General features: G+C 33.3%; 1 protein-coding gene across 1 annotated transcript in view; it reads right to left on the bottom strand.

The window, feature by feature from the left end:
- Positions 1–919: 919 nt before the first annotated feature.
- Positions 920–19,008, bottom strand: part of LOC140670361 (proto-oncogene tyrosine-protein kinase ROS-like) — a 55,992-nt gene continuing 37,903 nt past the window's right edge. The window contains exons 3-10 of the mRNA XM_072900921.1: positions 11,966–12,053; positions 10,700–11,368; positions 8,829–9,916; positions 3,317–3,446; positions 2,613–2,911; positions 2,205–2,428; positions 1,535–2,002; positions 920–1,285 (exon numbers count right to left, since the gene is read on the bottom strand). Of these exons, the coding sequence (XP_072757022.1) occupies positions 920–1,285; positions 1,535–2,002; positions 2,205–2,428; positions 2,613–2,911; positions 3,317–3,446; positions 8,829–9,916; positions 10,700–11,368; positions 11,966–12,053 (3,332 nt within the window). The remainder of the gene's footprint in view (positions 1,286–1,534; positions 2,003–2,204; positions 2,429–2,612; positions 2,912–3,316; positions 3,447–8,828; positions 9,917–10,699; positions 11,369–11,965; positions 12,054–19,008) is intronic.

The following is a 19,008-nucleotide window of genomic DNA, read 5'->3' as shown; positions in this document are numbered from 1 at the left end:
AGTTTTCATTTGTCCATTAAAGCTGTTATAACGTCGAATATATTACAGTTAAGCTATCGTAATCGACGTTAGACATATTATAAAGATATGTAAATTGTTATATGACCTATAATTTTTATTTTGTTTCACTATTTTTTTATAAATATTATGGCCATCTTCCCGTCACTATTGTCATTGTTGCTACCGGATAAAATCTAGAGAGATAATTCGAGACACAAAAGGCTTTTACAGTAGTAATGATATGTTTAATAACGTAAATCCGATACAGAAAAAACTCTTAGAACACACATAGGAAAAAACCGTTAAAAAACTGCGAACAAAGTGGGTACAAAAAAGGTCGAGAGTGCCTACAGCGCTCTCAGTATATAATATCGGATAAAACATATCGATACGCATCGGGACACGTTGGAACCAAGAGAATCGAGCCAGTAGCGCCATCTTTAAATATTCAAAGTGAGAGTGTAAACTAAAAACTTATTCGCAACAGTCATTTTTTCTTAAAAGTTGGGTAAGATGGCTAATGCTTATGTTGTACTATTTTGGTAAAATTTCTATTAAATATTTTCCTTTTAATTTCGATAATATTACGTAATATAAGCTTCAGTAAAGATAATATGCCAAACACTATTAAAAAATAAATATATGTTTTTTGCATTTTAAAAAACTATAGCCATCTTACCCGAGTTTACCCTACAATCTTTGCACTGTATATATTAACCTTATATTATAATCCGATTAACATAATCACATTGTAATTAATAAAACAAATAATTTAATATAATAGTAAATGTATTATAGAATATAACAAAAATAAGAACAATATTTTTATTATTTTGCAATCTTCTATCTTTAATCTATATAATCAATTTGCAAAAATTTATTCCACTATGCAATGATATGCATATAAAAGAATTACAATTTAATTTATTTCTCCACTTCTGATAACATCAACTGAGCTAAGTGTCGCATCTTCTGTGCTGTTTCTCAAAGACACAATATTATTGAGACAAAACACAAAGTTTGGTCTATCATTCGCCACATTCCAACAATGCTGCATCAATTCGTACAATGTCGGTGGACAGTTGAGAGGTTTCGGCAATTTGCCTCCCGAGCGCACATACTCTAATACTTGGTCATTACTTTTGGCGGGATAAGGCTGCTCACCCAATGACATAATTTCCCACATTAGCACTCCGAATGCCCAAACATCGCTTTGTGAAGTAAATATTCCGTCCACTAAAGATTCTGGTGCCATCCAGCGAACAGGAAGTAAACCTCCTCCTCTCTAAAACATAATTTTAGCGCAGTAAATCTTTTGCCAAAAGCATTTACATATTTTTAAAACTAGAAATATGTGCAATTAAAGTTAAATAATTTTTTCTACATATATTATACTAATAAAAATAGTTTTTTTTTCAAATCAATTTACAAATGTATAATATTATTACAATGTAAAAATAGAAAGCAAAGTTTTATTTTCACTTACGTGTCTATAACGTGTATTACTTTATTTATTAAATAATTGTATATTTACTTTGCGGTAATAATGATCCTTGTAAATATCTCTAGCTAGTCCGAAATCACCGATTTTCACTGTACGATTTTCGCGGTTTCTCGAGGATATTAAGCAATTTCGACAGGCGAGATCTCTATGCACAAAGTGTAGTTCTTCTAAGTAGCAACAACCTCGAGCAATATCTTCACACATGGCAAATAAGTCTTGCACTCGCAAAGCCTGTGAATTTGATGGTTGGAATGTCCTACTCTCTCTCAAATATGTCAGTAAGTCAGCTTCCATTAATTCTAATATGAGCCATGGTGAATCTCCGTCTATACAGATGCTCAATAATCTTAAAACATGTGTGTGACGAAAATGACTCATAAACTTAGCTTCTCGCAAAAATTCCGTTATCTGTTGCGAGGAAGCATTGCTGCGTAGCGTCTTTATGGCGACAGGCATTGGGCCCGGCTCTTCTAAATTTTTGACAGTTGCTTGATAAACCTGCAAGATATTTTATAGTCAATACAAGTCGATAAAATATACGTTAAATATAAATTTAAATTATTAAACTGCTTACAAAAAACAATTTGAACTTTAAAATTGTTTTTATTAAAAAATGTGTCTTTATTTCAAAATTTTGTGATTAAAAAATTAACAAAAGTCTTCAAAAATACATTTAATTAATAAAAAATTATTTTTTTACCTTTCCAAACGCACCACTACCTATAAGCTTTGTTAGACTAATTTGCTTTTTTTCGACTATGGTTAATGTAAGTTCGTTTCGATTAAATTGCAATCTAGAAGCGTACATCGCATTAGATTGGACGTTCCCGGTTTGAGGTATTTCGTCTAAAGTTGCTAATTCGATGTTGGTCATTGTTGAAGGCGAAACTTGTTCATTGTTATTTTCTTTCCATTTTCGGTATGCTGTTAAATAACGTTATTATACTCATTATTAATTTTATGTATATATACTTATTATTAATTTTATGTATTGTAAAATTAAAATTATTTTCAACAGGTAAACTATTTTCACAGAACATTTTCTATACATATATAAATTTAAAATAATATGAAATTAAAGTCTAAAATTTATATCAAATATACTTACAATAATACAAATGACAAATACAATATACACCAATAGTAAGACCCGCGATCGTTGATATTATTATCAGATCATAATGCGTAGCAAATATTTCTGTTAAATCAATAACATCGCTTGAGTTACTCCAGTCTCTAAAGCCGTAAACGTTTTCAGCCAGCACGTTAAATTGATATTTCTGATTCATTTCTTTTGTAGTTATCCAATAGTAATTTTTTGTTCCGTTATAATATAAATTCCAATCTTCGTTTATATCAGTCTGATTATTCATTTTGTAATTATATTTGACAATTAAACTTTCCAATCTATACAAATCATTTCTATGAATCTTTGTTCGCACAGGTTCCCAATTTAACTAATACAGGTCCTAGGAGCAAAACTTGTATATATTGTATTTGATGTTTGATTTTTCTTTGATTTTTCTTTTTTTTCAAGTAATTCTATATTTTCAATAATTATTTGAGTTGTATTGATAGGAGGGGACGCACATACTAAATGATGCTATTATACGGCGTGTGGTCGGAGAGCTTGGCTCGCGACTTGCCGTGTCAAAAGAAACACGCTACTCGCTACTTATCGAGGTTCGTCTCATGACATGTTCACATAGGCTCGGAGTTTGTATGAGCCGCGCTAGGCTTGCCGAATCACACACCGTGTAACATTACCTTAACAAAAGAACGGAGAAAGAGCCACGAAACGAATAAACATACTTCTTTTGTCTCAAATGTTTTTCAGATGTTTCTAAAACGTTGCACGTTGTCTGAGTCACAATTTTAGTTTCTTTGATACTGTTCAGTTTGTCAGAGAGATTAGTTACAAGTGGACAAAAGTGTAGAAAAGCTGCGAATCGTAAATACAATTCAGACTATATTAAATATGGCTTTACATACATTGAAGACATGGATGTTCAACAACCTCAATGTGTAATATGTGCTGAAATATTAAGCAATGATGCAATGAAACCGGCAAAATTACTCCGCCATTTTGAATCCAAACACAAAGATTATGTTGGTAGGTCTACTGACTTTTTTAAACGTAAAGAATCTTAGCTAAAATCAAGGAAAAAAATAATGCAAACATTTTCTAAACACAATAAAGCTAGTTTGAAAGCTTCTTACATTATATCTTTGAGAATTGCTCAAACGAAGAGACCTTTTACTATAGGCGAAAATTTAATTTTGCCATGTATTGTTGATGCATCTCGTGAAATATTGGGAGAAAAATCGTTCCAAAAAATGATGTCCATACCTCTTTCTAATGACACAGTTACACGAAGAATTAAAGTTATGTCTTCAAATGTAGAAAATCAATTAATATTAATAGTGAAACAATCTAAATGGTTTTCTCTTCAAGTTGATGAGTCCACTGATATAACAAACAAAGTTATGTTATTAGTTTACGTTAAATATATTTACTTTGAAAAGCTCTGTGCTTGTGAAGAATTTATGACTTGCCTAGAAATACCATGTCATACAACTGATGATGAAATTTTTAAAGTCTTAAATGGTTATATACAAAAATATAATTTGTCTTGGACTAAATGTGTTGGTTTATGTACTGATGGTGCTGCTGCAATGATAGGTAGAAAATCTGGACTTATAAGTTTAGTTAAAAAAGAAACTGATGAAAATATACATATAACTTATTGTATTATTCATAGAAAAATGCTTGCCGCAAAACGTATAAACACTGAAATTTATGGCATTTTAGAAAGTGCTGCAAAAATTGTGAATTTTATTAAAAGCCGTGCACTTAATTTAAGACTATTTTCAATTTTATGTGAAGAAATGGGATCAACTCACACAAAGCTGCTTCTGCACACAGAGGTTCGTTGGCTTTCTCGAGGACGAGTTTTAAATAGACTTTATGAACTAAGAGAAAAAGTATTTACATTTCTTATTAATAATAAGTCACATTTAGCTAATAATTTCAAAGATCAGCAATGGTTAGCAAAGTTAGCTTTTTTGTCCGACATATTCAACTGATAAATGAATTAAATCTTAGTCTTCAGGGACCATCAAAAACAATTTTTGATTTTGGAAATAGAATTGATTCATTTAAAAAAAAACTAAAATTGTGGGAGAAAAAAACACAAGAAAATTGTTTTAATATGTTTCCTCTCTTCTCAGAACACATTTCCAACACAAAAGATTTAAACACACAAGACGTATCTTATATATTAATAATTACATTCAAGATCTTCAAAAAAATTTTGAAGATTATTTTCCAGCTAGTTCTGATCTTAGGTCAGGAAATTTATAGATTATGGATCCATTTTTACCAGATGACAATAACAAATTATCATTTTCAGAGCAAGAACAACTTATTGAACTGTCTTCTGATTTACATCTTAAAACATTAAAAAGTATCTCAATTAATATAACAACTTTTTGGATTCAAATTCGTAAAGTATTCTTTACGAATTATATTATTATATAATATTGAGTGAAAAAGCATTTAAGTACTTCTTCCTTTTCATTCAACTTATTTGTGTGAAACTGCATTTTCTGCTCTTACTGCTATAAAAACAAAATATAGAAACCGTTTACAAGTAGAACCAACTTTGAGACTGTCTTTAACTGCTGTAAAACCTGATATTGAAAAACTAGTAAACGAAATGCAAGCACAAGGTTCCCATTAAATATTTTATAATTTTTAATATTATTTCTATTATATTATTATTGTTACGTCCTGTATACTTCACGATTCTTTCTTTTCGAGAGAAATGCATAAACATTTAGAGATAATGATTCTAAGAACGCTCTACGGCGAAATATCAAACCGTGAGAGGTATCACTTTAGTCACACTCCACGAATATTACGTTAAGTGGATAACAAAATTTTTAACAAACCTCCGTAAGGCGAGACCAACTCTAAATAAGACAACCAAAGAAGTCTTAGAAATCGAATAAAGTATAAACACTTGAACGGCTCTCTAAACTCCAAAAGAATTTTAAATAAAACAGAGTCACCGTAACTCGAAGCAGTTGTTTAGAACTGCAATCATAAATTTGAAATGGCGACGAAAATTTAAGAAGTATTCGATAAGAGAGCTCGCCTGACAGACCATCTAAAGTGACAGCTGTTTATAATAAATTTCTAAATAGCGATAAGCGACTCTGACGGTACCAAACTCCTCATTGGCCAAACGGAAAATATTCTTGAACCAATAGAGAAGAAATTTCTGAGACTCGAAGTCGAAAGAAACACCCTCTAGGCACATGAGGGCATTAATTAAAATTCTAATTCGTCCAATTGTCCAATGGAGAGGAGGTACGAATTCTAGTATTTAATACGAAGAAATGCGCCGCGATCAAGACTACTGTTCTATCTCTCGTCCGGTACTAACTATTTTTCATCGACCTCGGCTTCGAGACGTGGAATTAATTACTCTATCTTCTTGTTAATTACTCGAGTATTAACACCTTCGAGTATTAATATTTTCGATTCCGCGACGTGTGTTTCGACTTATATTTAACGCAGATTCTTCGTGAAGTGGTTGAGTCCGAATTAAAAGTTTAATAACAAAGAGTATCAAACATTCCCACGTCAGGTTACTAAATACAGTTAAAGGTAATCTTTTTATTTCTCTTTTTACCCCTATATTTATATACACCGACATTCACACGTCAGGTTACTAAATACAGTTAGTTTTTCTCTTTACCATTGTATTTATATATACCGACATTCACACGTCAGGTTACTAAATACAGTTAAAAGTAATCTTTTATTTTTCTCTTTACCATTGTATTTTTGTATACCGACATTCACACGTCAGGTTACTAAATACAGTTAAAGGTAATCTTTTCATTTCTTTTTTTACCCCTGTATTTATGTACACCGACATTAATACGTCAGGTTACTGAATACAGTTAGAGGTAATCTTTTATTTTTCTCTTTACCCTTGTATTTATGTACACCGACATTCATACGTCAGGTTACTAAATTCATTTAAAATTAATCCTTCTGTTTTTTTCTTCCTATCTGTATTTATGTGTACCGGAATTCCCACTCAGGTTACTAAATATAGTTAAGGGAACTTATACCCCTTCCTCGTTCATCCTAATATTGAGAATAAAACCTTGTTAATTTGTACAATCGTACTGTTACTACAACCAATTTAAAGCCTATTATTTTAATATTAGTGTCATTCTTTTTTAATACTATTGAACTTATTATCGACAGTATTCTATATTATTTTGCTCTCGGTTTGTCCCGTTATTCTTACTAGTTTTGTAATTTAACAAATAAGTTAACCAAGAACTGTTTCCCCAAAGAAAAATAAGTTATTAACATTTCCTCGCGTTCATAGTAGATCCTGCCACCCTCAAGAGAATTATGTCAGGCGCCAAAGTAAACAAACGGCGCCGTAACCATCGCACAGTCAGAGACGCAGCTAGGGCCTTAGTGGATAAGAATTTCATTGTAGACTTTTCAAAAATTAATGTAAAGTTATATAATTTACTTATATCTAAACAAACAAAACTCCCAACAAAAACTGACACTTCCCCTCCTATTTCAATAAACATTCCTCCTTCAAGAGAGCCGGAACCATTCCGCTCACCTGACCCATCTCCTCGTATCATCATCGATCCCTCTCCCCCTTCACACCCCATAGCATCGTCCTCTCACGAGCAACCCTCCCCATCTCCTCTCGATTTATCGGGCCCTTCCAACGAAACTCCCTCTACCTCTGAACCCTCTCCACCCTCAGCAGCTTCCACTATCGTTTTGGGCGAATCACCCCTATCTTCCCCTCTCAATTTACCTGATTCTCAAGAAGAATCAGATCAAATTTGAGAGACCCTTCGTGAGATTGCCGAGGTCGTCGTCGACCTCGAGAAAGAAAACGCAAGTTTCACCGAAAGAGAACAACCCAATAATTTCAAGCACCAAGAACCTCCTCACCTCCCCCCCCCCTCTGGATCCTCTCTAATATTTAATCAACAACCTCCCAGAAATCCGACATCCCCTTCCAGACGGTTTGTATACAATCGAACCTAGCCCTGTCGATTTAGAAACACTGTACTCTGTCCTTACATACAACCCTGCGGGATCCGTTATCCCGTGGTTCCTCCCTGGTCATAAATATCCCCTCGCTGTTCCAATAGAGGCTCTCTGGAAGAAATTTCCCCCTTCCACGATTACTTTTGAGGAATTATAATTTCTTTCCTCCCCTTTCCCTTAAAATTTTAAGTATTATTGTATAAATACCAGTCAGGTAACAACCCCTTTTTTTTCTCTATTTCCAATTTATCTGACTGACATTCTTCCGAATTAATGTAACACCCGCGAACCCCCACACACACAAAAAACACTCACACACACTCGATCCATTAATAAGTTTAATTAATCTAATTATAATGTTAATAATTTTCTAAATCTCATATATATATATATATATATATATATATATATATTCATTTTATTTTAATAAATGCATAAAATTAAAATCTTAATCGATTAATATAATTTATTAACCTTTTCAAAAAAATACATTTCCTGACTTCCAGATCGCACAAGGTCCCGTCCCGCGTAACAGGGAATAAATTCCCTTACCGAAAAGGGACCACCGAACGAATGGCCTACTGACCCAGTAAAAGAGACCCTCGAGGTCTTTGACCAAGTCCGGCCTTGCACGGTTCGTTCGAGTCAAGAGCGTTAAGATTTAACGCGTTTTGACAAGGGTAGTTCCGTCCTTCCGTTATCTCATTCTTTTTCCGAGTCTGGACGTAACATTATTATAACATTTAATAAGCAATGTACAATATATACGCAATATTTGTGCAATATAAGCAACCAAAGAAAATATAAATTCTTTTTGCTGCATTTTTTGAAATAAATTTTTGTATTTCTTTTACTCCTTTGCCTTACATACATATATAGTCAGATGGTCCGCAATTCATACTTAGTTCAAAAAGTGGTCCTTAGATGTGGAAAGGTTGAGAATCACTTATCTATTGGATAATTTTTTGTATCAATTGCAGAAGCTTTAATTGTCAAAGGTAATTACAAAATTAGTAATATTAATTTTGTTTACAAAAATACGCATGCTAAAAACGCTTATGGCATTGGAGAAAATTAAGTAAAATAATTAAAAAATTTTATATTACATAGATAGTTTTACTTAAAAGTTTTTACTTCAATTTTTAATTTAAAAAATTTATGAAAACATTTCTACAAAATAAATACATGATATCATAATGCATTCATTTATTTTACCTTGTGTTTTAAAAGTAAATTCTCCATCAGGAGGCCATATAAATTCTTTCTCGTAATTGCAATATTTAAGGATCAAATGAAATTTATATAGGGTTTCTGGCAGCAAGTTTCCTATATAATATTTTACTGTATAGTTATCTGTCTCGGTATTGTTTGCAATTTCCCATATTTGCATTTGATTTTGTTTGTACTTCAGTGTGTAATGGGTTATATTATCGTTAAGATCCCACGAGATATTTATGCTATTTCTACTGGACCCGCTTAGAATCAAATTATTCGGTTCCGGATGCATGTAAACACTTTCCTTCAAACTGTCATTGAAGAAATGACTAAAATTAACTGGGTACACTCGTACATATACCAAGTATTCCTGTCTTGGCACCAACTGATGGCTTGACATGAAAAACTTGCCATCTGTCGTACGTTCAGATTGATTGATAAGATGTATGTCGTACTCTTTTTGAGTAATTGTTTTTCGAGTGCCATTTGGAAAAAGATGTGACATCCAATGCACTTCGTAGGTCACTGCCACGCAGTTAATGTTCTTAGGTGGCATCCAATAGACTACCGCCAGAGTAGGCGTTAGAACTTGAACCGTCACATTTTCCGGCGCGTTGAGCTTGCCAGGGGTAGTTCTTAGAATTACATCCTCCCCGAATTGCAACTTCATCGATAACTTGTCTACATATAGATTAGTTAATGCTAATTTCAATGTGTACGTTGTGAATGGTGTTAAATTTTGTATTTCGTAAAGCCGTTCGTGCGTTTTCACGTAGAATTCGTCGAATTCGTTAAGATCATTGTTCAAACATGTCTGATAGCTCACGGAGATGATATATATAGTGGTGGGTAAGTTGTATTTTTTACATCCATCAATAAGAACCGACTCTGGGATGTTTAAGACTATGCTGTTTGTGTTTCTTACTTTTGCCACAAAATTAATAACTTTAGATTGAAAATCTTCTAGGTTAGGTAGTAAACACCTCGTCGGAGGATATGGTTGTAAAGAATTACTAAACGCTATAATTCGATTCACATTTAAATTAAAAATATGCACTTTTTGAACATATTTTAATGCGTTTTCTTTGCTATCGAAAAGTGCATACTTTTTTTCTAAAATATAGATTGTTTTATCGATATGAGTGTACAAGTAAAGGTTTATCTTGTCAATTGTTAAATATGAGAAAGACATTTTATTGGCTTCAACCGTTAAAATCAGGTTGCAGCTACAACCATAGATGTCTGTTGCAATTAATAAGTAATTTTTCGATTCTTCACATATCCAGTACATTAATGGTTTGTCAATATTCGTGTAATCAACCTGCATAAAGATTGTTTTTTTCAATTGTTCTTTGTACGCACAGAAACATGAATTATTCCTAAAAAAATAATTTATATTTTTTCCATTAAAATCCGATTGCATTGCTTCAATAAATTCATCATTAAATGATGAAGCAAATTTTACCCAATAAAGATATCTGAAAAAAAGCGTATTATTATCTAATTATAAAACATTATTTTAACCGTATATTGCACACGCATGCACAGAATCTACTTATGTGCTTATTTAAAATTTTTGTAATTCTACGTCAGTTTATGATTCTATAATATATGACCTTTAATAAAAGTCATACCACATTAATAGAAAATTATGAAACAAATTTGTAACACATTTGCGACACTACTGAGACACGGTTGTTTTCTGTTACAATTTTCTGTGGCCACCAGTAGATATACACTAATGTTAGTAAATATAATAATGTTTTATAAAATTAATAGCTGTGCGTGTAAAATCATTTATTTCGTCATATGACGCAAACTTGTAAAGAGAAACAAAGTTATTCTTTTTAGATAGATAAAATTTAATATACCCTGTAGAAGGCAGCACATTTAAAAAGTCAATCGCATCATTTCTTTGCAGATAAGTATTGTCTTTGACTTTGATTCCAGTTTGCCACAATGCTAAGTCTAGCTTTATAAGCTTCATAGCATAATAACCGTCATAATTCGACACCCAATATTCCAACCAATAAAGATTTCTTGCCACCCAATCGAGGCAGAGATTATTCGCAGAATGGTCGACATCAGTTATTTTTGTACAATTATTTACTTCCATTGCATTTAGATCGAAATCGCATGTCATTAGTTCTCCGTTATTGATCCAATAAATCTTACGTTCCAATTCTAAATAAACGATTTCATCCGCTATGTATTTTTTAAGTGGAAAGCTGATCTGCAAATCCACATCCAATACTTTCAGTACGTTATCCACTGAGACGACGAAAAGTAGAGGTACTGGATTCTCATGAGTGGTGGACACATTGACGAAATTCGTGTAAGAACCGGCACCAGCTTCATTATGCGCTTGTACTTTAAAGTAGTACATTGTATCAGGCCTTAAATTGTATGCTTTGTATTGCAATATGTGTTGTGTAGCTGAAATATTAGCGACATGCATAATTTTTTTTAGGTTCTCGATAAACCAATACTGGATCATGTATTTCTGTATCACTCCATTTGTAAATTCTGGTTTTTTCCATCTATGAAGAAAAAAAGCTATTTTAGTCTTTCTATTTTAGTGAAATACTGTTTGAAACAAACAGAATTAATTTTCTATACATATACATATATATATATATATATATATATATATATATATATATATACAAGGTGTCCGGTAATAACCGCCTCACCGCTTATATACAGATAGAGCAGGTCAAACTGAATAGAAAAGTCCTCTACCATTTTTCGATTTTCGAAATAATTATCGAAAAATTAATTAAAAATATCGGCGAATCCGCGCGAGTAAAGCGCGCGCGGCGAAGAAAGCCGTTCCACCGCTACGCGGTTACTAGGCGCGCTACTCATCCATTTTCAGTCGTAGACCGCTCCTCCTATCATTCAATGAGCGCCTAGTAACCGCATAGCAGTAGGATGGGCCTTCTCGCGGCGCGCTTGTACTCGCCCAGATTTGTCAATCTTTGGTAATTAATTTCTCGATAATTATTTCGAAAATCGAAAAATAGTAGAGGACTTTTCTACTCAGTTTAACCTGCTCTATCTGTATATGAGTGGTGAGGCGATTATTACCGGACGCCCTGTATACGAGTACAAGTAACAAGTTAAGAATTTTTTACCTGAATGTCACAGAAATGTTTTTTTCGTTTAATCTATTACCAAAATCTACGAATGCCCTAGGAAATGTTGGCTCGCTTGGAAATTTGTCTGCGGATTTTTAAATTTTGTGTTTAATTATAAAAAAGTATCGAAAGTATACATATATATGGCATGCCGTTTTACTTTTTAATAAAATAAAGAATATTCCACTCATTAGAAAAATTTTAAAATATAATTGTCTTAAGCAAAATTCGATAAATTAAAATTATGTCTCCACATAATAATAATTCTATGAATAAAAATTATGTCTACGCATAAAAATAATTCCAAATTTTTATTATGTCTGGACATAATTTTAATTCATCGAATTATTATTATGTCGTGACATAATATTAATTTGAATGATTTAAAATTATGTCGTGCCATAATAATAATTCGATGAATTAAAATTAGATCACGATATAATAATAAGTTGATAAATTAAAATGATGAAGAACATAATAAAAATTCAATGAATTAAAATTATATCGAAACATAATGAAAATTTGGAATTATTTTTGTTCAGATATAAATTTAATTCATCTAATTTTTATTATATCCCAGTAGATAGGATAAGAGAGTTCTAATCCAAGGATCTGAGGGGGGTGAGGTAAGCGGGGGGGGGCCAAATGTCCCCCTAGACTGAGGGGGAAGGGGGAGGTACCAAATGTCCCCCCCCCCAGATTAAGGGGGGAAGGGTGGTACCAAACACCCCCTGATTGAGAGGGGGAGGGGGAGGGGGCGGGAGGCATACATATGGTTTCGCACGTGGAGGGAGTGTCCTCTCCGACTGACTGCGGAGGTCTGATGGTGAGAGAGGAATGTCAACTGTTATAGATAAAATAATCACCCCACTCTGTTTATCCATAATGTATATTTGCAATAAATAATTACGTTCGCAACACGGTAGAGGGAGAAGGTGCTATAGGCGTTCGCAACGCGTTAGAGGGAGACGGTGCGATAGACGTTCGCAACGCGGTAGAGGGAGACGGTCCTATAGGCGTTCTATATAGCGTAGGACAAGGAGAGTATGACGTGGTGTGAGAAGGAAAGCGCTGTATGTGTATGACAAGGGAGTGCATGATGATAGGAAAAGGAGGGCATGATGGTAAGAAAAGGAGAGCATGATGGTAAGAAAAGGAGATATGGGTGCGAGAGAAAAAAATAGAGAGGAAGAAGGATAGCGAGAAGGAGAGCGTGTTATGGGGTGCGAGAGAAAGAATAGAGAGGAAGGAGGATAGCGGAGGCGCGATAAGACGGAGGCTAAGGCGTACGCGAGAAAAAAGATAATTTTTGCATGTTAAGTTTTTTATAATGTTAAATGTTATCTTATTATCTAATTATATCTAATACAGAGGAAGAAGGATGGAATAGATGATGAAGGTGGATAAGTAATAAATATATATAAGTTTAACATAAATTTTATTTAAAAAGTGTGTATGTGTATACATATAAAGTGTGTGTGTGTGTGTGTGTGTGTGTTTTAAAATTAAAAAAGAATAGAAATTGTAATAGAAAATTTAAAAAATTAAAATAGTTATATGTTTAAATATAAAAATATAAAAAAGAATTAAAATTATAGTAGAAAATTAAAAAAATTAAAAATCTGTAGGGGCGATGCGCCATGGGAACTCGTCATAGCTGCGTCTGTAACAGGAAAAAAAAACATTTTTATTAGTACTTTAAAAATATTTTCTAAAATGATAAAAATTATAAATACAATCTATTCGGAGTCTCTCTCATCTGACGATCTGGAGTCCTTCTGCAGAGTTTCGGGGAGCCACGGTTCCTCTGTCTCCCACACCTCATACGGAAGCTCACCAAAGAGTTTCCGCAAACAAAGACGATAGATAAAAGATCCTTTAAGCCTTTTTCAGTTTTTTTTCAACACATGTGTGTGTGTGTGTGTATTAAATGAGTTATGTACAAGTCGCTTTCTTCTTTCTTCTAAAAAGTCTATCCTTCTTTCTTTTTTTATCAGTAGCAGCCTCTCTTTTCGAAGATACTTTATTTCCGCAACAACAGGATCTTCAAATTGCATAAGTTCTATATCGGTATTTTCATCGATCACATCACATAAAAAATCTATATCGTCACGGATCTCGAAAAACTGTTCTAACGATCTTGCATAAGTCTTTGGTAAACCAATTTCACGATTTTGTAAAAATTGCACTACAGAATTTATGGCACTACCGAAGGCGTTGTAGTTTATGCGATACTAAACTATTCAAAAGTTATAGCACCGTGTGTGCGGCTGTCGTATGATGAAATCGAATCAAATGTATACGACGATTGAAATATTCGGTTACAAATGTATACGACAAAGCGTAAGATAAAATTTTTGGCTAAATGATGACATAAACAGACCGTCGACAGTACGGATGTTTGCGCTAAAGAATAACGCGCCGACAGTACGAATGTTTGCGCTAAAGAATAACGTTTCGCATAGTGGGTGGGCATTATCATGTATATTTTACTATAAATATAAATAATAAATATAATCAGGCGTTCTATAGTACGATGTGGTGTATGTGTAGGACAAGGAGTGCATGACGATAAGAAAAGGAAAGCATGATGGTAGGAAAAGGAGATATGGGTGCGAGAGAAAGAATAGAGAGGAAGAACAGCGCGCATGGTGAGAAAAGGACAGCGCTATAGACGTAGGACAAGGAGAGTATGATGTGTAAGGAAAGGAGAGAGCATGATGGTAAGGAAAGAAGGTGACAGTAAAAGAAATATAAATGTATAAAAATTCCAAATTTATTTAAAATTAAAAAAATTTAATTACAGAATATAGAAAATAATACTTGAACTATAGTTTTTAATGTAAATATGGGTTGATTGAACCTTCATGATGATGAATCGACCACCAATTGAATATTTTAAATACATTTTGTAAAGCGCAATTTCGTACATGTCTATTGCAACGCAGAGTAGCATATAATTTATCTAAAGCAGGAACGTCATCATAGTCGTTATCCAATGTCTGATAATAAGACCGATTCTCGCATCGTCTTCCAGTAAATTTGCCAACCATTCTCGTTTTTCATGTCCTTTGACATACACTCGAGAAGATGCATCTTTCAACGTCACAGCCTCAGTGATTAAACGTTTAGCCATGTAGTATGGAACGTTTCCATCTTCCCATTGCAGATTGTGATGTTTTCCAACCAACCATGCAACCTGAGATCTCTCAGACCTCGTGAGCCAACGGAATGGTGTAAGACTCGTAAAAATATAATGAGACAGTACAGATCCTTGAGTCAGAATCGCAATTTCTTTCACGATAAATTTTTTATCGATAATAAATCCTCGAAGATCCACAAACGTTGGCACAACCATAATGTAAAGATATTGATGAGAACTACAACGAACGACTGATGTTAATCATCGAGTATCGCAAGTTTTATGTTTTAACATTGGAGGGGATAATTAGTGATCTATCGTGGAAAATTCTATAAATCTAATAATTCGTTACTCACTCAACTTTCTAATAAAGTACAACTTATTTTTTCTATCCTCAATTTTTACTCCTGAGGGCTGTCCTTGGTTGTCAAGTGGATCTGAGAGAGTATAAGATACTTGAATAAGACTGATCTCTTTTGCTGCTGCGATAGTTTCGATAGTCCTTTCTTTACCTAATGAGGTGGGGGATTTTGACCTATGGAATGCTGTTGCTGTCTCTCTCACTCGTGTAGTACCGATTGTTCCGGTGATCCGGTATGCGATTCTCTAATTTCGTTTACAGAAGATCGACCGTTGGTTGATAAGACGAACGTTTTTGTTCAGTTTAAGAGCGCCTTATAACTTCATATAATATTCAACGTACAATTTTGGTTGTAGGATAGATTTTTCTTGTATCGCAAGTTTTAACATTGGAGAGGATAATTGCTGATTCATGTAATTTTACGTATGCGAGGAGGAAGAGTCGTAGAATAAAATAGTGTGAAGAGAAACATTAATGTTAATAATAATTTTTTTATTTTTTATTTTTTACAAGTATCATAAAATATATCATTTATAGCACACGTCAACAATTCGCAATCTACGAGTGATCCGCTATTGAACGCGTCACTATCGCGTATCGCTTTCACAGCAACATTTACATTAGTAATATTGTTACGTTGCAAAACGTTACAAAATTGTTTAAACTTTTCATTAACGAGATGTGTATTTTGACACAACCATGAATGCATATGATCGATACATTTTTCAAAATCGAATAAATGTAACAATGTTTGAGGTTGCATATACAAAGACTTATTAGATAATGTTAATTTAACAATCCTCGATCCGTTTAATACACTCATTTGGATAGATAGATCGCAGATCCATAATGGCTGACTTTCAGTCGAATGTACATGTCGTTCAATGTCTGTACGTTTCTGCATCAATGAGTGCCAGAGTACGATAAGCAATACTACTCGATTGCCTCGGTTGTCACCAAGTATCAATTCTACATACGACATAGCTCCAACGCTTATTCCAATCTCCAAATATTTGTAAGATGTCGGGGTTAAGGTATATCTCTTCCCAAGTATGCAAACCGCACGACGAGATGAAACGCTATATAAAATATTAAAATATATTAAAAAATAATATTTAGAAAATAATATTTAGAAAATAATTGAAACTTACATTTTCTTTGATTGAATTTCACCGTTCTTAATCGGAATGTAAAAATTGTATACGACAAAGCGTGAGATATAAATTTTTGCTAAATGAAAACATACAGAACGCCGACAGTACGGATGTTTGCGCTAAAGAATAACGTTTCGCATAGTGGGTGGGCATTATCATGTATATTTAATTTGATTATAAATATAATCAGGCGTTCTATAGTATGATGTGGTGTAAGAAGGAAGGCGCTGTATGTGTAGGACAAGGAGTGCATGATGATAAGAAAAGGAAAGCATGATGGTAGGAAAAGGAGATATGGGTGCGAGAGAAAGAATAGAGAGGAAGGAGGATAGCGGGAAGGAGAGCGCGTATGGTGAGAAAAGGACAGCGCTATAGGCGTAGGACAAGGAGAGTATGATGTGTAAGGAAAGGAGAGAGCAAAGGAGAAGGCGGCAGTAAAAGAAATATAAATGTATAAAAATTCCAAATTTATTTAAAAATAAAAAAAATTTAATTACAGAATATAGAAAATAATACTTGAAGTATAGTTTAATGTAAATATGGGTTGATTGAACCTTCATGATGATGATTCGATCACCAATTGAATATTTTAAATACATTTTGTAAAGCGCAATTTCTTACATGTTTATCGCAGTGCAGAGTAACATTTAATTTATCTAAAGGAGGAACGTCTTCATAGTCGTTATCCAATGTCTCGATAATAAGGCCGATTCTCGCATTATCTGCCAGTAAATTTGCCAACCATTCTCGTTTTTCATGCCCCTTAACATACACTCGAGAAGCTGCATCTTTCAACGTCACAGTCTCAATGATTAAACGTTTAGCCATGTAGTATGGAATGTTTCCATCTTCCCATTGCAGATTTTGATGTTTTCCAATCGATCATGCAACTTTAGATCTCTCAGACCTCGTGAGCAAACGGAATGGTGTAAGACTCGTAAAAATATAATAAGAGAGTACAGATCCTTTAGTCAGAATCGCAATTTCTTTTACAATAAATTTTTTTATCAATAATAAATCCTTGAAGATCCACAAACGTTGGCAACCATAATGAAAAGATATTGGCGAGAACTACGACGAACGACTGATGTTAATCATCGAGTATCGCTAGTTTTATGTTTTAACATTGGAGGGGATAATTATTTACAGAAGATTTGACCGTTGGTTGATAAAACGAGCGTTCCTGCTCGGTTTAAGAGCGCCTTATAATTTCATATAATATTCGGCGTACAATTTTGGTTGTAGGATAGATTTTTCTTGTATCGCAAGTTTTAACATTGGAGGGGATAATTGCTGATTCATGTAATTTTACGTACTACGTTCGTTAGAGGATTGTCACATTAAAGAATAGGCGAAGAAAGAAATAATAAAAATCAGTAATGAAAAAGACAACTGCCTCTCCACACAGCATTCATACAGATAATCATAATAAAACGATTATTGAATCACGACACAATCAAATAAACAGACATGTATCGAACATTGATCAATATCAATTGAAACATCGATCCAACCATGTTCGAACCACAATCATACATCAAATAAACATCAAACAAACATCTATCGAACCGCGATGAACATCGATCCAACCATGTTTGAACTACTATCGTACATCAAACGAACGTCGATCAACATAAAATGTATCATGATCAATTATAATAAACAAAAATCAACTATTTGTACTGTTTAAAAGACGTTAATTATTTTAATATCGTGAATCGAAATATAATACCAGATGCAACTGCATCACGTACTGAAATATAATACGATATAATACTACAGAGATGGACAAGAAAAAACTCTCATTTTCTTCTAACTCGAGTATCACGTCTCATCTACATCAGTATTTTTCAGCATCTTTAGCAGAATGAATTTAGATCCAACTATACACAGGATACGTTTTATAAAGAATAGGCGAAGAAAGAAATAATAAAAATCAGTAATAAAAAAGACAACTGTCTTCACACAGCATTCATACAGATAATTATAATAAAACGATTATTGAATCACGACACAATCAAATAAACATTAAACAAACATGTAACGAACATTGATCAACATCGATTGAAACATCGATTCAACCATGTTTGAACCACTATCATACATCAAACGAACGTCGATCAACATCAAATAAACCTCGATCAACATTAAAAACGAACCATGATCGGTTCGTAATCAACTGTCATTGATCGACTACTTGTTTAAAGATGTTTAATATTCCACGTCTATTGTCTGCTGAAAATGCAAACTAACAGAAAAATGCATCACGTACTGTAATATATTATTCACCACACAGATGTATACAAGGATAAGATATATAATACTTGCTACAAGGAGAGGATAGAAAAAAAGATAATAACGTATATGTATTTTGACAATAGTT

This window comes from Anoplolepis gracilipes, chromosome 10, assembly GCF_047496725.1.
Source record: "Anoplolepis gracilipes chromosome 10, ASM4749672v1, whole genome shotgun sequence".
Classification (NCBI taxonomy): domain Eukaryota; kingdom Metazoa; phylum Arthropoda; class Insecta; order Hymenoptera; family Formicidae; genus Anoplolepis; species Anoplolepis gracilipes.
Note: the sequence above shows the minus strand (reverse complement) of the source record. Positions and strands in the feature narration are given on the sequence as shown.